Source organism: Mastigoproctus giganteus, unplaced genomic scaffold (genome assembly GCF_048544385.1).
Source record: "Mastigoproctus giganteus isolate SK-2022 unplaced genomic scaffold, ASM4854438v1 scaffold_15, whole genome shotgun sequence".
Classification (NCBI taxonomy): Eukaryota; Metazoa; Arthropoda; class Arachnida; order Uropygi; family Thelyphonidae; genus Mastigoproctus; species Mastigoproctus giganteus.
In genome coordinates, this window is record NW_028328292.1 from 6,680,080 (window position 1) to 6,700,051 (window position 19,972).

The 19,972-nt window shown below is 36.3% G+C and overlaps 1 protein-coding gene across 1 annotated transcript in view; it reads right to left on the bottom strand.

Annotated features, from left to right (window-relative positions):
• PIG-S (phosphatidylinositol glycan anchor biosynthesis class S) overlaps positions 1-19,972 on the bottom strand; it is a 270,275-nt gene that overhangs the window by 152,650 nt on the left and 97,653 nt on the right. The window contains exon 5 of the mRNA XM_090389333.1: positions 10,443-10,546. Within this exon, the coding sequence (XP_090245459.1) occupies positions 10,443-10,546 (104 nt within the window). The remainder of the gene's footprint in view (positions 1-10,442; positions 10,547-19,972) is intronic.

The following is a 19,972-nucleotide window of genomic DNA, read 5'->3' on the forward strand; positions in this document are numbered from 1 at the left end:
TTTGTAAATAATCAATTTTTGTAAATATTATTTTAGTCTTTTCTATCATTTTATTTTATCATTAAATCAGTTTTAAACGGTTGGTGTATCTGTTTAAATTTGTGGTATGAATAATCCCAACCATAGAGGCCTTATTGCGGATCTATTTCTCTGCACAACTGCTCCTTATACTCATCAGATTCATTAGGCCTATAACACACACCTACACTCATTTTTCCTTTCTCAGTGCTTATGTCACACCAAACAGACTCAACATTGCATTGTCCACCAACATCAATTGGATGCACTTCCTTGATTTTGTGTGCTTCTTAACTAACAGCATAACCCCTCCTCCCTTCCTGTCCTGTCTATCCTTTCTGAATACATTGTACTCCCCAAATTCCAATTCTGCACTTCTTATGTCTGTGTGACACCACGTCTCTGATATCCCAACAACATCTGCCTTTGATGTCTTGACTAGCACTTCAAGCTCATCAAATTTATTAACTATACTCCTAGCATTGGTGTACATGCAAATATACATGCACCTGTTTCTACTCTTAGTTACCCTAACACAGCCCATGTATTTATTTGTTCCACTATGACTCCCAGCAATCCTGGAAATCTCCATTGCCTTGCTTTCCAGGCTGCTGCTCATTCTAATAGAAGCAGTGCAAAAATCACGTTTACCTATGCCTGCAGCCACTGTTAACCTTTTAGTCTGTGTATTTTCCCAAAGTTAGCAGTTTTCCGACCCATCTAACACTGCCTCGATAGCATGAGCAAATATTCTTGCACCCTTTCTATTTAAGTGTACAACATCCTTGTAGAAGCAGTCTCTCCTGTCAACATGCACAGACCAGGCTGAAAAAATTTTTTGCTCCATCTCTACAAATTCCACAACACAAAGACCAATTAATTTTTTTTTCTTCAAAATACAAATCAATTAAATTAAAAATGTGATGTACACTCTGTTAAAGGACAACAAAACAGCATATTTTCTTCCACTTTATCTTCATTTAAGTAGTATGCAAATACAATTAACAATTAAAATGGCTAGATTGGAAACACTCGTGGTCTCATCTAATTGCAAAGCATAAAATGTACTTTTTTTTTACCCTGGATAACATCTTCAACATGGGTATCAAATCCAATGAAGATGGATTCAATAACTTCAGACATATCATGTATTCGGCGAGACACTGTATTATTGTAAAAGGTGTCATATCCAATTTCTTCGCCAAACTGTCACCAAACATACGCCTGACAATAGCTTTTGCACATGGGAAAATCAAATTTTCTGCAATAGTATGTGCTTCTCCAGCTTTTGCTATTTCATAGCTTACTAAGTACGATGCTTCAAGTGCTTTTTCACTGTCTTGATTTTCGAGTGATATATATACAAATCAATATTAGATGTTTTGATTTCTTACAATTTCGCTTTAAAAAAAATCAATGGGCTTTTCTGCATAATTTATGTTTTGTTTTTAAATGACGAGACAAAAGGGTAGGTTTAAAACTACTACCAGCCAACACTTCTCTCTGCAAATGACACATTGTCAGCATGGATAGTCATCAACGCTAAGGAATAAAACACCAAATTTAATATAATCTTCACTATATTTTCTCTTTTTACTATTTGTTTTCATGCCAATATTTTGATCATCTTTATGTAGTATCTGGGAAATTTGGCAAGGTGAAAGGATTTTACGAGTTTCTTGAAGGTCATCTTGGGACGAATTTGAGGGATGATTTTGATTTTCATGCTTCTCATTAAATTGCATTTCAACTTCATTGTTCTCTATGCTTCCAGTTTTAAACCAAAGTTTAAAAATACTATGAATAAACAATTTACTACTGCAGAACATTCAAATGCAACACGATATGGCACAGGTGCAGCGACTAGCAATGTTTACTGGAGTTTTGACACACGACTGAATGGTGCGATGCAAATTGGCATGCTCCCACCCAATCCCCTCAACTAACACCTGTTGTGCATGCTCGCTATGTAAGGGTGCGTGACCCAAACCACAACTAAATATAAATTTTGAACCGAACTGCATAAATCAATATTAAATTATTTTGTAGTTTACAAAAGTATACCTATGTATATCTAAGCAGATGCCATTACAGAATTTTTAGAGTGAACCTCCTGGAACATTTTCGCAAACCCCCAGGGAGTTGGGAACCGCTGTTCTAGGGTATCCCCGAACCCTACTCGGATGAGTAAATGGATCCTGGATTACCAGGATATCTATATTATTTTCCTCTGCTTTAAGCTTGATTTGGTCCACAACTATACGTGCTCTCTTAGCATATAATTGGATGAACTTTAGAGCCCTGTCACAAATCTGATTTAAATTAAGGACCATAATTTGTTCTCAATTTAAGCTGTTTTACCATTTTTTGATAGCTGGGACAATTATTGTCCCTAAGACTATGGTGAAAATCTATTTTGGCCAACTTATATGTAGCACATTTAGGTTGTGTGGTTCTACTGTTAAAGTTTTTATAGTTATGGCCAGTGAATGCACAGTGGCCACAGATCAGGTCTTTTTGCTGGCACTCTCTGGCTGTATGACAAAATCTGTGGCAGTGGTAACATTTTGTAACTGGGAAATATTTCCTGAATCCATGGCTGGTCCAGCCAGCATAGATTCTCTACTGATTTTTTAGGATTGTCCATGCCCTTGGAGAAAGTTCCACAATGGCATTTAGAATGAAGGGTATGGTAATGAGTGTCTTAGTAGGACAGCCATATTTAAATGGCACAAGGGATTCAGTGAAGGCCGTGAGTCTGTTGCAGATGACCCAAGACCTGGCCAGCCTTTCTCCTCAAAAACTCCTGAGCAAATTGCAAAAACCCAGGAAATCTTGGATGAAGACAGGTGAATTACACTTTGTGAGTTAGCTGTCAGAATGTCCATTTTGTACGGTAGTGCTCATAATATTGTGAACCTGAAAATGATGAGAATCTGTGCCTGCTGGATTCCGCACAATTTGACTCCAGATCAAAAACAGCAAAGAGTAGACTTATGCAAAGAAATGATTGATTGTTTTGAAACACAGGGTCAAAACTTCTTAAAATTAAATAGTGACTTGTGATGAAACTTGGATTTTTCACTATGATCCAGAGACAAAACAACAGTCGAGCGAGCAGAAGCATTTTACTTCACGAAGACCTAAGAAACGTCAAGCTTCTTGTTCGACAGACAAACAAATAGTTCTTGTGTTTTTTGACATAAAAGGCATTCTTGTTACACATTTTGTGCCTCGTGGAACAATTAGGATAAGGAAGCATACTCTGAGGTTCTCAGATTCTAACTTTGCCGTGCCATTCATGAGAAATGTCAAGAACTTTACGGTGTGAGGTGGTTTCTCTATCGAGACAATACCAGGCCCCACAGGGCTAATCTTGAGCAGGCGGTGATCACTACCACAGGTGCTAATGTTCTGCCACATCCTCCTTATTCACCAAACTTAGCCCTGTGTGATTTCTTCCTGTTTCCATGTCTGAAGAAAACTCTAAAAGGCAAGTATTCCTTGTCCGACAATGACTCTCAGAGCCACAATGGAAGCACTTCACAGTCTTTCAAAAAATGGCTTGCAAGAAGCATTTAATACGTGAGTACAAAAGTGGCGAAAGTGTGTCGTTGTTGTTATTTGGTTTTTAGGAGCATTAGCAACTAAGGCCATATTGCTCCAGGGATATGCGGTGGTCATTCCCTGACCTTTCGGCATCCTCTGTATTTGGTGGTCATGGGCCCGAACCCCGGTCTAATCAAGAAGATTGTGCTACGCACTGCTGCTCCTGCCCACCTGGCTACGGAGGAACCAAAAGCGTGTCAAGTTCAAGGGGAGTATTTGGAGAAGAAGAAATTCACAGAAGATTCAGATGATGACAATTAAGATAAGATTTTGCACTAGTCTGAAAATTAAATGATCACCCATCATATCTCTTTTATGATTATAGGTTTAAGAAATCCTGGATGAATCTGCTCGTTGATTTTTTTCTTTTGAGTTTATTCTTAGTGTCTTCTAACAGTAATCAAAGGATATAAGTATGTAATACATCAAAAAATATAATTATATCATCAGGTTGAATGTCGATATTCTGGAGCTTGGAAATCAGACCTTGGGATTTCTGAACTGAAAAAAGAATTGAACTGGATAATTTAAGATCATCCGGTTCAGTTCTTTTTATAGCTCCCTGCACAGGATAATCTTAAGTTATCCTGTGCAGTGAGCAATCTTGATATTTTCGGGTCTGGATGGATAACATCTGTTTGGATGGCTAGTCTTATTCACCTTTATACTGGTAAAATTAAAAGTTTTGAACTTTTTTTTTACAGTTGTTAGTTGCTTTACTGCTTGTATTTTTTTTTTTTTTTTTAAATCCATGTTCGATCCTTAAAGCAGTTTACTTTGATATTCCCTGGTAACATGTTAACCGGGAACTGCAAGTTGGTGTGTATCTACAATGACCATATCTAATACTGAAATGAACTACTTCTGAAAGCAGGCTATACTCCCATCCCATTTTATCACTTTAAATTCTGGTCAAATAACCTGTACTTGCATATTTTTTCAGTAAAGATATTTCTCCCTATATCAAGAGGTTAAACTCAATATCAAACTTCCATTTTTCTTTATGGGTTGGGACAGGGAAGTCTGAAGTTTGATTATATTTAAGCACAAAATCATTATGAATTCATATATCCAATACTAAGTGGAATTTTTTATCTGTTTAATTTTATGATAGACATACAACGTGGGCTTTTCACACAATGGCAGCCAAGTTTTATTTGTATGACCCTGATGTAGTTGCCCCAACGCTCCAATCACATCAACCATTCAGTTGTATTCATTTCAATGTCCTTCCAAAGATGGTGCAAGTATTATCACTGTATTCACCAATTTCAAATTCATTTTACTCATGAAGACCATTTGAGTAATTAGTGTTGAAGCATTTATCATGAAAAAAATTCATGCTTCCAAACACAATTGTTTTGGAAGAAACCCTGTAAGGTTTTTCTGTACTCTTCTAGTTTAATTATGACATATAAAAGTCTGTTCACAAGTCAAGGTGATTTGAGATTTTGTTAGTGAGCAAGACCAGTATTTAAAAAATTAAAGATAACATACAGAAACTATCCAAATGTTTCGATCATGTATGCCTTTAATCATCTTTGGCAGAATATAAAACTAATAGAAGTCAGAAGAAGAAGACAGCACAATAAAACCAGAGTACACAAAGAAAATCTTTCTTTTAGTTAGTATACTGATGGTGCCACTAAGGCCAAGATATAATTTATAACAATTTTACTCTTTTAGTTCCATTGTGGAGAAGGTAGGGGAAAGAGGGAATGATTTTTTTATTTTTAATCTGAACAAGCAGCCATTTTATATTATTATTATTATTAGCTATATGGTGCAAGGAAGCCTGAGGCTTATGCTGCACCAGCCAAAAAAAAATTGAGTTACCGAGAGAGAGAGAGAGAGAGAGAGAGAGAGAGACAGAGAGAGAGAGAGAGAGAATCACCAAGAAAGAGAAGAATGATGATATCCAGCTCAGGACCCTGGGTGTGCCAAGCCCATACTCATCAGATGTGAGCCCCTGGGGTTAAATGGCTCAGCCAGATTAATAAAATCCATGATACATAAAAGCTGTACATCTCTAAACACGGGACATTTGATAAAAACATAATGAATGATTAAAACAGTTTTGCACTTCTCACACATAAGTGGGTCATTAGAAAAAAGGAAAGTGTCAAATGACTGTGACATATTAATGTCTGCTGTCTATTAGAGATGCTTTCTCATATTAGTAGCGCATGCCTCCATAGCTGGGTGGGCAGGAGCAGCAGTGCATAGCACCCCCCCCCCCGACTTCAATATGAGATCTTAGTCACTACCCTGGTGTTCAAAGAAAGTGCATCACCCCTTAAAATTGTAATTGTTGTCCGAATAACTTAAGTATATGGCATTTCTTACAGATCGCATCAGATAAGATTGACACACGTAGGTGATGACATAATATTGCATCAGCTGTTACTTTAGGCTATATAAGCACACTCTGCAAGAGTTGCAGTCATTCCTTGCTTATGTCAGGATGGCGAGTTATGTGCGGTTGAATCCACGAAGAAAGAGTGGTATTGTTGCTTTACGTGAGGAAGGATGGTCTTCACATCATATTGCTTACAGTGTGTCTTGTAATCAGTAGACAGTGAGTAGATTTCTTTCCAAACTCAAGAATACTGGTTCTGCTGATAGGAAAAAAGGAACCGGGGGCAAACGAGTCTCTACACCAAAACAGGACCACATTTTGAAGCACATATACCTTAAAAACCATAAAGCTTCTTCGTCTGAGCTGAAAAGAGAATGGGAAAAACATACAGGAGTGGTAGCAAGTGCAGTAACAGTCAGAAGATGCCTCTTCAAAAATGGACTTGTAGTTTGTCATCCTAAGAAGAAGCCCCTCCTCACACAAAAAATGAAAAGGCCCCAATTGATTTGGTGTAAGGAGCATGTGAAATGGACCCCGGAGCAGTGGAAGTCAGTTATTTTCTCAGATGAGAATAAATTGAACCTACATAGCTCTGATGGGAGACAAACGATTCGCCATAGATGTGGTGAATAATACCATCCAGACTGTATGGTGTCAACAGTGAAATTTCCTACCAGCCAAATGATATGGGGGTGCATTTCGTATTGCAGAGTAGGTCACCTGCAGTTTATATAATGTTCTGTAAATGCCAATGTATACCTGGCTATGTTGGAAGGCAAATTGCTGCCAACCCTTAGTGACCATTTCAACCTGCCAAGTAACTGCATCTTTCAGGACGACTCTGCTCCTTGTCATCGGGAAAAAAGTGTAAATAAGCACTTCTGTAGTTACTTCAGCTTCATTTCTACATTAGAGGTTCAACAGTAATATGTTTACATTTGCTGTAGGTGAAAAAATGGTTGGAAGAATGGTCCATTATAACTCTTAGCTGGCCAGAAAACAGCTCGGACCTGAATCCTATAGAGAACTGTTGGCATCATGTGGAACCTGCAGTTGCCAGAAAGAAACCAAAGACCATTCATGAACTTCAGGTAGCCATATTTCATGTTTGGAACCACGAACTATCAGTTGATTATCTTCAGGAATTGATCTTGTCAATGCCTCGCCTCGATGGTGTGCTGCTGTCATCAGGTTTTTTTTTTTTTTTTTTTGATTTGGTAGTTGTTGGCGCATCGGCTTCTGTGGCCATATTGCACCTCCCAAGGTTTTTGTAGTACTTTGATCCAAGCCCGAGGCGGGAATCGAACCCGCGACCTTTGGGTTGCCGGGCAGGTACTTTACCCACTCGGCTAGCCCGGTCGGCGCTGTCATCAGGGCCAGAGGCAGTTCAACTAAATATTAGTTTGCACATGGTGAACTTTTCATTTTGTTTTCCATTTAAAATGATAAACTGAAGCAAATTGAGGGCTTCTGATAGCATTTCAGCCATAATTGTTGTGTTTACGAAAACTGCTGTATAGAGGTTGCAAATGCTCATTTTGGAATATTTTGAGAGCACCTGTCAAATATTACTTAACTTTGCCTTAACTATTAATAAATATCTTTTGTTTATATTTCTATTTGTGATGCTAGTCATTAACGTAACATACCATTACGAAAAAGGGTTAGAAATGTGAAATTCCTAGATGATGCACTTTCTTTGAACACCAGTGTATATACTAAAAGGAGCCTATATGTAAAGACTATATTTTCTGGTTTAATTCCATGGTACTGAATGGAGGCAAACTTGAGGATACTTCCTCCTATCAACACTATATATTCACTCCTATTTACTCTATATAGCTAAACAGATTAAATTACTGGATCTATGTAGTCTGATATATAACAATACTAATATTTAGATTTTATCTTTTTTTTTTTTTTGTGCCATTTTCAGTTTCAGATTCCAAAGACATTGAGAGGCATATTTATTCAAAACAGTAAGACAATGCTTATGCAAGATTAAATTACAATTATATCTCTGCAACACAGTATTTCATGTGGTGTATTATTCCAAAAAATAAATAAATCATAATTAATTTTATGTATTATAAATTCAAGTTAACCCTTGCTAGGCCATTTTCCCATTTATTTTGTACTTGAATGAATAACTGCAGAAATACCAACTGGTTTACAATTTCAATAATAAGAGATTTCAAAGCCCTCCCCCCCCACCAAAATCTTGTAGTTTGAAACTTTAAACACTTTCTATATTCTTAACATAATTTTTTTACAAGAACATCCCAATCTATTTACCATGCTACATTAAACTACTGGCTGTGTATATACAGGGCGATCCATTTAAAACTATACCCAAATGGGAAAATATTTTATTATATCTTACCTTAAATATATCTTATCTTAAAATATCTTATCAGAATATATCTTATTCTAAATATATCGTATCCGAATACACCTTATTCTGAATTAGAAAAATAAATGCACAAGGTATAATTCCTTATGGGTTTAAGTAATTAACTATATAATATCGGTGTAAATACACCATAGTTAACCTATAAATTTGAACTACGTATGTAGTATAATAGGCATCGTTTTAATTGTATCTCATATTGTGGTTGCCTTCACAACGACATAGCTGCTATTACATTACTTCAAATAAATAACACTTCTCTAGTAGAGAAGACTGCTGTTATTTATTTTTAGCGGATACCACCACACAGACGATCGTTTCGAAGCTAGTGGGCTTCATCATCAGTGGGCGGGCAGGTACCCTGGTAATGCAACATGCCATCACAGTTGCAAAGTTATTTCCACAATATGAGAGATGTCAAAGGGTGTTGTTAATAATGTATTAGAAAAATAAATGCACAAGGCATAATTCCTTATGGGTTTAAGTAATTAACTATATAATATCGGTGTACATACACCATAGTTAACCCATAAATTTGAACTACGTATGTAGTGTAATAGGCATCATTTTAATTGTATCTCATATTGTGGTTGCCTTCACAACAAGATTATTGCATTACTTCAAATAAATAACTTTGGCATCTCTCATATTGTGGAAATAACTTCGCAACTGTGATGGCATGTTGCATTACCAGGGTACCGGCACGCCCACTGATGATGAAGCCCACTAGCTTCGAAACGATCGTCTGGGTGGTGGTATCTGCTGAAAATAAATAACAGCAGTCTTCTACTAGAGAAGCATTATTTATTTGAAGTAATGCAATAGCAGTTATCTCGTTGTGAAGACAACCACAATATGAGATACAATTAAAATGATACCTATTACACTACGTACGTAGTTCAAATTTATGGGTTAACTATGGTGAATTTACACCGATATTATATACTTATTCTGAATATTTCTTATTTGGAATATATCTCATCTTAAAATATCTTATTTTGTATAACAAGGAAACGTGAGTGTTTACAAAACAACTGGAAGTATTCTGCATTATTCTGAATATATGCATCCATTCAATTGGCCATATTCTCAGAGAGCACATATAAGCATTTTTCCTATGATGCTGCCAACTGTTATGTTGATATTTGCTTTTAGCTGTATGCTTTTGAGATTGTGGTATATATGTTCTTTAATAAATATCCATAAAAATGTCAGCTGGCATTTATATATGGGTAGCCAAAATCTTTCCAAAATGATCCTGTCTCTGAAAATTTCCTTCATCATATCCACTGCTGCCCTGGATATATGATAGAAATGCTATTACAGTGTTCCATAATCAGAAATTTATGATTAGACAGCACACAAACTGAATACACCTTATTCAGTTTGTGTGCCAACCTGCCAACCTTTGTATCATCTTCTTGAATAAATTCAAGGAAGAACTAGATAAATTCTTTTAAGGTATGGATGAGTGAACTGTGTTTTTTTTTTTTTTTTTGGCTGATGCTAAAGCTCGCTTTCTTGCATTATTTTATATTATTACTATTTCTAAAGAAGCATAAATTTAAATTGAGAGGGGATAATTGTAAAATAGATATCTGAAACTTTTTCTTTAGTAAAAGAGGGTGACTGACTGTACTGTACTGTTGGAATAAATGTACACCTACTGTTGTGGAGAGAAGCTTATCTAAATTATGGAGGGATTAGATAACTATCTTGAAAGAAATTGGTAAAAGAAGTGAGCAAAGGAGACATTGGTTACTTATATTTATTTTATTTTTTAATTTAAAAAATAAATTGCTGATGCTACTTAACTTGTCTGCTGTTCAAAGGCATAAATGGTCAAAGAAACATTCACTACTCATTAAAACTGATTCCACCTCATCACATATTTAAAATTTAGTACTGCAAAAATAAAAAAGCCAATTTGTTTACAGAGAGAGAATTATTATGTGATCAATAATTTCTGCACATAAACATTTTCTGCTAAATATATCACAAAAATTGGTGTTACAAGCAAGTTAATAAGAAATTTACTCCACTTACTTTTGGTCTTACTTTAGCAGACGGTGGGGTGAAAACATTTCTTAAGGCATTTTCTTGTGCTACTTCTCTAACTGAACATATTATCTTTTGATCAAGTCTTTTATCTGAGAGAATAACAATCATTTATAATTTAAAACTGATTATATACAGTTAATTAAAACTGAGACAAGCCAAAATATTAATACCTAATTAATTATATACTGTATAATAAATATAATCAATTATACAAATCATAAAAATAATTTAATGCTATTTAGTTTAATTTAATCTAATATGTGGATAGCCCATATCATTAATTTACATATAATTATCACCATTCAAATCTGTTACATATTATTACAATAGTACAAATTAACCCTTTAGGATTATCAGGCTTCCATTCACTATTTATTTGTATTGTATTCTATTTTCTATTAGATTTTTAGTTAGGCAGAATAAGCTTCTTTACAGGCTTTCATTAACACCATCAATTCATCTTCCTCTTGGTATGCCACTAGTCCAGTCAACGTTCATTTTTGCTTTGAACATTTGTTTAGCTAATCTCCTTTCTACATGCTCATAGCATCTTTAATTTTCTGCACTAAACTTTGACTGAATATTTGTTATTCCAAGATTTTTTATTTCCTCATTTGGAAAAAAATTGAGAGGGGATAATAAGGGTTAACTTTTAACCCTCATTCATTTTACTTCCATATGCCAGTTCTACTTATTTTTTTCTAAAACTCTCATTTCTGAAGATTCTAATTTTTGATCAATTCCTTACTTGTTTGAAGTTTCATAGTTTAAACAAAGGCTTAGAAACTGTTATAAACAACTAATTTTGTTTTTTGGCTAATTTCTCTTTTTCTTTAGATGAATTTGTTTAATTAACTTCCTACTCTTCCTGCTTTACTTATTCTGTTGTTTATTTCCTTGTCTAATAGATCTATTAGTATTGACCATATGGTGCAAAGAAGCCCTAGAATTTTGCTGCACCATAGTATCCAATCAAATTTGTCAGACAAGACTTTCCCTTAACAAACCCATGCTGTATGTGTCTGAATTATTACTGCAGTCTTGTCTAGATGATCCTCAAATGCTTCTTTAACCAGTGACTCCATTATTTTCCTTAGAATAGAAGTTAAACTAACAGGTCTGTAATTACTCATGTCTCCCTCTGATCCCCTCCCTCTTTGTGAATTGGGGATACATTTGCACACCTCCAGTCCATGGAGACCTCTTCTGAGTCCAAGGATGCCCTCATAATTATGGCTAAGGGTTTGCTTACTTCCTTTGCCACCTCCTTTAATATAACTGGATAGATCCCAGCCACACCAGGTGCCTTTCTTATGTTTAATTTCCACAATTTCTCCTCCACTTTGTTCTCTGTTAAAATTTAATAAGCTTCTATCCTCCACTTCCCTATAGAATTCCTCGTGTGAATGTAGATGCAAAATACTCATTCAGTTTGTCAGCTTTCTGAGCAGGATTATTAACAGTCGACCCATCAATATCAAGTGGACCAATCTGATTCATCCCCTTCCTTCTAGAGTTTATATAAGTAAAGAAGTCCTTACTGTTTTTCTTAGCATCCTTTACCAAAGATTTCTCATAATAATATGAGTAATGACAATAAGGTGCAACCCTGCCTGACTTCAAGTTTAAACTTCCTTAAGTTAATACTGAAGGAAGCATATTTGAATGCTTCCTTCACTCTCAACTGCATTTTCCATTTTCATACAAATGTTTTTATTTTCCTTAAAAGATTATCCTTGATGGCATGTTTTTTAAAATTTGAAAGAGCACATCCTAAATATTTAATCTTATTATATTTCCATAAATTTTTTATAATTTGTCTTAGGGAAAATATTTGATCTTGTAATCTTCAGTTTTGCCTGGAACCTATCTGTTCTTCTAAAATGTTACATTCAACAACAGGGTAAAACCTTGCTTCAATGGACAATGTGAAGGGATAGGTCTGCTTAAGCTGATTGTCCATTAAACTTGAAAGAAATACATATAGTTGGCAAAGTTGTTAGAATGGTATGAAAATGTGCTGTACTATGAAATAAAAAAGAGTAAATGTTGTAACATTGTATTTTACTGCGCTTACTAGCTGTGTGAAGCAAGGCTTATTTTCATTAGCTATGAGTTACATCTACTTTATAATAAAATATTTTAACAGGTGGTAAATACTGTCAGACTGAAGCAGTTACATCACTAGATCCCTTAAAGATGAAAAGTCAGGTTCGATGGATGCTGTCTATTAAAAGTGAGAGTTTGCTATATTTCCACCCCTCTTCTCAAAAATGCTCGAATAGATATTTTAGTATTATATTAATAGTAGCAGTGGCAAATGATGTAGCACCAAACAGCCAATCTTAGTGGACAAGCAAACTTATCCATCCATATGGTCCATTCATGCTTCCACAGTTGGTACATTAATTTTATCTGGAATATGCTACAGAAAAAAATTAAATTCCTCTGTAATTGCTGCCACATTCAGATTTATTTTTCTTTTCACATGCTGATGCAATTAATGCCTCACTCCATTCTGGAACTAGTCTTCTGGAAAATAACCTCTGTATAATGTGATTACATTATTCATTATTTTTCCCTCAGCTTTCCATAAAAAGGTTTTTTATGGTTTTTTAATCTACACCTGCTGCTTTTCCATAATTGATATATTTTTTTGACGCCTTCCACTTTAGCGACAAATACAGTATCCCATTCAATCTTTTCCAGTTCTTTAGTGATATATTCAGCACCTCATGTAATAATCATTAAAGTATTTAACTACATTGTTCTAAAATATCCTCCTCTTCACTACTAACTTTGCCCTCATCATTTCGTTTATCTCAGTTTCCCCTATTCTGAGATCTTAACAGCAAAACATTTTCTCAGGGAAAAGGTTTTTCTGTTAAGTCCTGATAACTTGATTTCCATATCTTTCCCAAAATCTTCCCAAGATTTTTATTTAGTTTCTTTCACATGCATCTTTCTTTTCTTGCCATTTTATTTAAATTGCAATAAGAATTTATTAATTTTATTTGCAAAAAAATTTATTTTTTTCTGTTTCTTAAATAAAAAAAAAATAAACTGCAGCCATTATCAACCTACTGCAGGATGAAAGCCGCCTGAACAATATATGCTGAGGGAAATGGACCCATATTCTGCCACGCTGGTCCAGTGCGGGTTGGCAGATCGACTGTATTTAGCAGTGAGGGGGTTTGAACCCCGGTCTGCTCAAAGAGCATGTGCTATTGCACCCCCACTCCTGACCACTTGGCTATGGAGGCAGTGCAAGGAATTTGGAATTTCTTGCCTTTACAGAAATTCTTCCCACATGCATCTTTTTCAGCTTACATTCAAGCTCTATTAAAAGTTTGCCATTCTTCATCTAGTCACGTTAGCATAAGGAATTTCATGAACTTTTAACCAAAAAGATTTTTGTATTTAATGAACATTGACACATCTAAGAGGATCTTGATTTTTGCTGATTTAAATATTTTTTATACCTCTTGTTGTTGTTGATTTACAGGAGCATCAGCAACTTAAACCATATTGCTCCATTGTGTATATGTCTACAGAAATGTATATTTCTGTCTCGGCCAATCTGCATGTCGTGTGGGATGAAAAACCTGAAGCAATGCATGGGAGGAACTCCTTCTACCTTCACTTCAGATTGGATAACTACAGCTTCAAATGAAGAGAATTTTAGAAATTCCTCCAGTCATCAATGGGACACAGACCTGTCCAAATGACCGACAATTGAAGAAATCACTATACTGTCATTAAGGACTTTATACCTTTTATTTGGCACCTCTGTAGCCAGGTGAGCAGGAGCAGCAGTGCATACTACATGCTTCTTGATTAGACCAGGGTTCCGGCCCGTGACAACCAAATATGGAGGATGCGGAAAGGTCAAGGAATGACCACCGCATATCTCCAGAGCAATATGGCCTTAGTTGCTAATGCTCCTAAAAAAAAAAAAAAAAAACTATTTTTGGCATTAGTTACCATAGAAGGAGTAAAATCATTTTTAACTTGCTCAATACAAGGTTATGGTTACTTCCAAGCTGAAATCCTCTATATACCTTTGCATCTACAAATAGTCATTTAAGACTCCTGTAATTACATAGTTAATTATACTTTCCTTGTTTCTATTATGTGCTCTACATATAAACATTAGCATTAGTAGAGGCATATGATGAAAGCCAGCAAGCTTATGCAGCATCAGCAAAAAAAAAAAACCCACTACCATTCACCCCTCCGTTTGTTCGAAATACCTGTCCAGCTGAGCTTTAAATTTATTTAGGCTATCAACTTCCACAACAAGGGATGGAAGTCGGTTCCACCAACAAACTACCCGCTGGCTAAAGGCCAATTTCCACACATCTATCCTACATCTGTCTTTCCTCAATTTGAATTTATGCTCTCTCAGGTGATTATTCTGAGCAAGAGGAAGAATCCCATCAGCATTGAGCATGCTCAAACCATTCAAGGCTTTATACACCTCTATCAGATCACCTTGCCGGTGCCTAGTCTCCAGACACTGTAATTTGCAAAACTTAAGCCTTTCTTCGTAAGAGCAACCCTTTGTTCCATTCACTAATCTTGCTGCCCTTCTCTGTACTCATTCAGCAGCTCTATATCCTTATTTGAAATGAGGCCTCCAGACCTGTATACAGTACTCAAGGTGTGGCCTGACCATAGCCTTATACTCACCTCAGAATAATCACCTCCTTAACCCTGCTAGAAAAATTCCTGTATATCATTGACAAGATACCATGAGCTAGTCTTGCAGCCTGTCTGCACTGATCAGAAAACTTCATATTTGCCTGCACAATTACCCCCAGGTCCTTTTCATTCTCCACCACTGTCAGTGTAGTACCACAGAGTTGATACGTTGCTCTGCGGTTACTGTTTCCCAAATGTAGAATTTTATATTTGTCAATGTTAAACTTCATTTGCCACCTCTCAGCCCATCTGCTCAACTTTTCTAGATGCTGTTGCAGCAGTGGACTGTCATTAGTGTCATTGACAATCCTGCCAACCTTCATATCGTCTGCAAACTTGGACATTAAGCTTGATATACCATCATCAATATTATTTATAAATACAGAAAACAACAATGGACCCAAAACTGAACTCTGAAGAACTAATAACATTAGTCCACGAAGAGCAGTGTCCATTGATGACCACTCTCTGTCTTCTCCCCCTCAACCACCCCTTTATCCATAGCAGAAATCTGCCTCCAATGCCACACTGCTCCAATTTGTGCAGCAGTCTTCCATGTGCAACAGTATCAAAAGCCTTTCTAAGATTCAAATATATAATATCAAAGTTATTCCCTGCATCCAGTTCTTTTGTGACTGCATCACAGTATCCAATCAAATTGGTCAGACAAGACTTTCCCTTAACAAAACCATGCTGTGTCCAAGCTATAAGTGAAGTCTTGTCTAGATGATCTTGCAGTGCTTCTTTAACCAGAGCCTCCATTAATTTTCCTGAAACAAAAGTTAAACTCACAGGTCTATAATTACTTGCGTCAGCCTTTGATCCTCCTTTGTGAATTGGGGTCACATCTGCACATCTCCAGTCTATGGGTACCTCTCCTGAGTCCAAAGAAGCTCTCATAATTATGGTTAAGGGTTTGCTTACTTTCTTTGCTGCCTCCTTTAATATTACTGGATAGATCCCATCCACAACAGGTGCCTTTTTTATGTTTATTCTCAACAAGTTTTCCACCACTTTCTTCTCAGTTATTACAAAATCATCTAGCTCACTGCCAGAGTTTACTTCACCTCTGGCATTCCCCTTCCTGAATAACTTCTCATAATGGCACCTCTGTAGCCAGGAGCAGCAGTGCGTAGCACACACTCCTTGATTAGACCGGGGTTCGAGCCCATGACTACCAAATACGGAGGATGTGGAAAGGTCAGGGAATGACCACCGCATATCCCTGGAGCAATATGGCCTTAGTTGCTAATGCTCCTAAAAAAAAACCAACCAAATAACAATAACTTCTCATGTGTGAATGTAGAAGCAAAATACTCGTTTAGCTTGTTAGGCACCTGAGCAGGATCATCAACAGTTGAACCATCAATATCCAGTGGACCAATCTGATTCATCCCTTTCCTTCTAGAGTTTACATACGTAAAGAACTCTTTTTCTGTTTTTCTTTGCATCCTTTGCCAAGGATTTCTCATAATCTGCCTTTGCCTGCCTAATCTTCTTTGTGACTTGGTTATAGACCAGCTTATATCTATCATAGGCTTACATGTCACCCATTAATTTATATGTATCCCATGCATTTTTCTTCTCTGCCATATATCTCATTAGTTCATCTGACATCCATTTAGGCTTAAACCTTGAACAATATTTGTTAGTTGGTATGTAAAGCCTAGTAGCTTCCAAGATAAATTCTTTGAATGCTTTCCATTTGGAATTTGCTGTTGGTAACATCATCAGTTGGTCCCATTGTATAGAATTTAAATACTGTCTCAGCCCATCATAGTCACCTTTACGAAAGCAAAAACCCTTCCTGATGGTAGTTACCTTTTTGAGTAAATCCCACTTCAGCACACTGTGATCACTGCCAACTAGTGGTTCCTTTATCTGCAGATTCTTAATGCATGAAGAATCACTACTGATAATCAGATCAAGAATATTACTCTCTCTAGTTGCCTACAAAACATGCTGATGTAGAAAACAATCATCAAATGATTGCTAGTATGTGAGTGACCAACCCACAAATTCCAGTCGATATCTGGGAAATTAAAATCTCCCATTATAAGATTCTCTGATTTACTGGCCCACTCTATTTCCCTGTTCAATTTCTTATTATACTCATCAGAGTCATTAGGCCTATAGCACACTCCTACTCTCAATTTTGATCTCCCAATGCTTAGGTCACACCAAACTGACTCGACACTGCACTGTTCAGCGATGTCGACTGGCTTCACTTCCTTGGATTTTATGTGTTTCTTAACTAATAGCCTAACCCCTCCCCCCTTCTTATCCTGTCTATCCTTTCTGTACACATCGTACTCCCCAAATTCCAGTTCTGCATTCCTTATATCTGTGTGACACCACGTCACTGATATCCCAACAATATCTGCCTTTGATGTTTTGAACAATACCTCAAATTCATCAAATTTATTTATCAAACTCCTAGCATTGGTGTATATGCAAGTATACATGCACCTGTTCCTATTCTTAGCTACCCTAACACAACAAATGTGTTTACTTGTACCACAATTACTCCCACCAGTCTCTGAAATACCCTGCATCTTGTTTTCCAGGCTGCTGCTCATTCCAATAGAAGCAGTGCAAGAATCCCTTTCACCTCTGCCAGTGGCTACTGTCAATCTATTGGTCTTTGTCTCCCCCCAAACTAGCAGTTTTCCGACCCACCTAACACTGCCTCGATAGCATCAGCAAATATTCTTGCACCCTTTCTATTTAAGTGTATCCCATCCCTGTAGAAGCAGTCTCTCCTGTTAACAAGTACAGTCCAGGCTGAAAAAAATTCTACCCCTTGAGCCTTGCATAATCTTTCCAGGGCCGAATTGATAGACAAGGCTCTCATCATATATTTCCTCCTATCGTGTCTGGTCAGAATTGCAGACACTTTCAAATTCAACCCTAATTCACAGCTTTTTTTCAACAGTGATCTGTACTTGTTAAGTAATTCTGCCAGTCTCCTACTCTTAATATCATTAGTGCCAACATGTACAACAATATCACCTTTTGTGCACTTAAAAGATGATATCTGCTCTACAACGTCATCAACCTTTGCTCCTGGCAGACATACCCTGGTTCTGTTCCACCTATCCTTTTTACATACCATGTTCCCTGTTACCCTGACGACAGTCACCAACAACTGCTAGTTCCTGTGGGACCAGCACATTCTGCCTTGGGGGTTGCCGCTATGTTGTGTGATGATCAAGTGCAAGCTCTGGCATTGATGTGGGCAGCTGAGAGCTTGATGGGCCCCTCAATTTAGATCCTTTGAGGGCATCCACCCTGTCCTTCAAGCTCTCATATAGGCCCATAACAACGCTGAGTTGTCGCCTGATTTCCTTACACTCCTTACATTGCACACACACAAAGACATCCCCCATGGCAATATCATGTCCCGTACCCGATTGTCCACAAACATCAAGCAAACAGTACATTTAAAAAGGCTGTGATTCAGAGGGCAACTGCCCCCCCTTAGTTCTCCCCTGAGCCACAGCACTCCCATTAGCTTGAGCCTTTTGCTTTGCTGCTCTGGTCTGAGTCATGATTTCAATTTAATTTCAATAAAATTTTAATTTCAGTACAAAATTATAACCATAAACTTGTATTCCAACACAGTTATAACACTATATATCTATATATACTTTCAGTATCAAGTATTATCTATGAGTTCAGTTTATATAACTTCCATACCAAGTTATGTATTAATTAATTAATTAATTAATTAATACATAAATTAATTAATTAATTAATTTATGTTACGTTTGTAAAATCTAAGTCGTTATATGTATTTAGTTAAAAAGTACAATTTAATTGACAATGAAGTTTAACAAGATTAATAGATTTTTACTGATTAATTGACAATATTATATTATATAATATAATATACTATACTATACTAAGCTAACGCTATCTAGTTTGGGATATAATGTATCGTATAACAATGGTTGCAAGTTACGAAAGGTAAATCTACGGACACTTAAGTATAATTAACTTCCAAAATCTCACTGTCTCAATTCAGAATAAACCAAGGATCTTGACTAGGTCTATAAACTACTTATAGAAAATAATTTAATATAACAATTGGCCAATAAAGCGGCTAAATATGGCTAAAAAAACTTCTCGTTCAGCGGAGCTGCAAAACTTGTAACATGTGGATTGGATACCCTTACCGATACTAAGTAATAACCTAAAAATCTCCATCTAAGTTAAACTTTAAACTAAGTATCGTAACTAGGAATATAAAGCTACTCTAGAAAATAAGTTAATATGCCAATTTAAGCTAATAAAACAGAAACTCTCGTTCCCAATTTATTAAACTTTTATCTATCTTTATGCTTAAGCACTGTAATCTCAATTTGTAATTGAGAGTATACAGCTTGAACAAATTTCTAATAGCTTTTTACTATTATTGTTAGGTTTACTTTTCCCTCCAAATTTTCCTTATATACCTTTGTAGATGTGATTGTTATTTTCTACCCTGCTATTGAAATATCCAACCATTACTACTACTTCTCTCTCTCTCTCTCTCTCTCTCTCTCTCTCTCTCTCTCTCTCTCTCTCTCTCTCTCTCTCTCTCTCTCTCTGTGAGTGTTCCTTTGAAACTTCAGGTGATTCATACAAACTGACAAATTTCATCATCCAACCTACCATCTTAAATTTGCTTTATATAAATTTACTAGATAATGCTTCCAAGCCAATTAAACTTTCATCCAAACTATTTCAAAAAACTACTACCAGTCCCTCCTTGTACTGTGTCGTAGTTCTACCTAGCTCCAACTTTCGACTTCCAAAAAGCTGGAGAT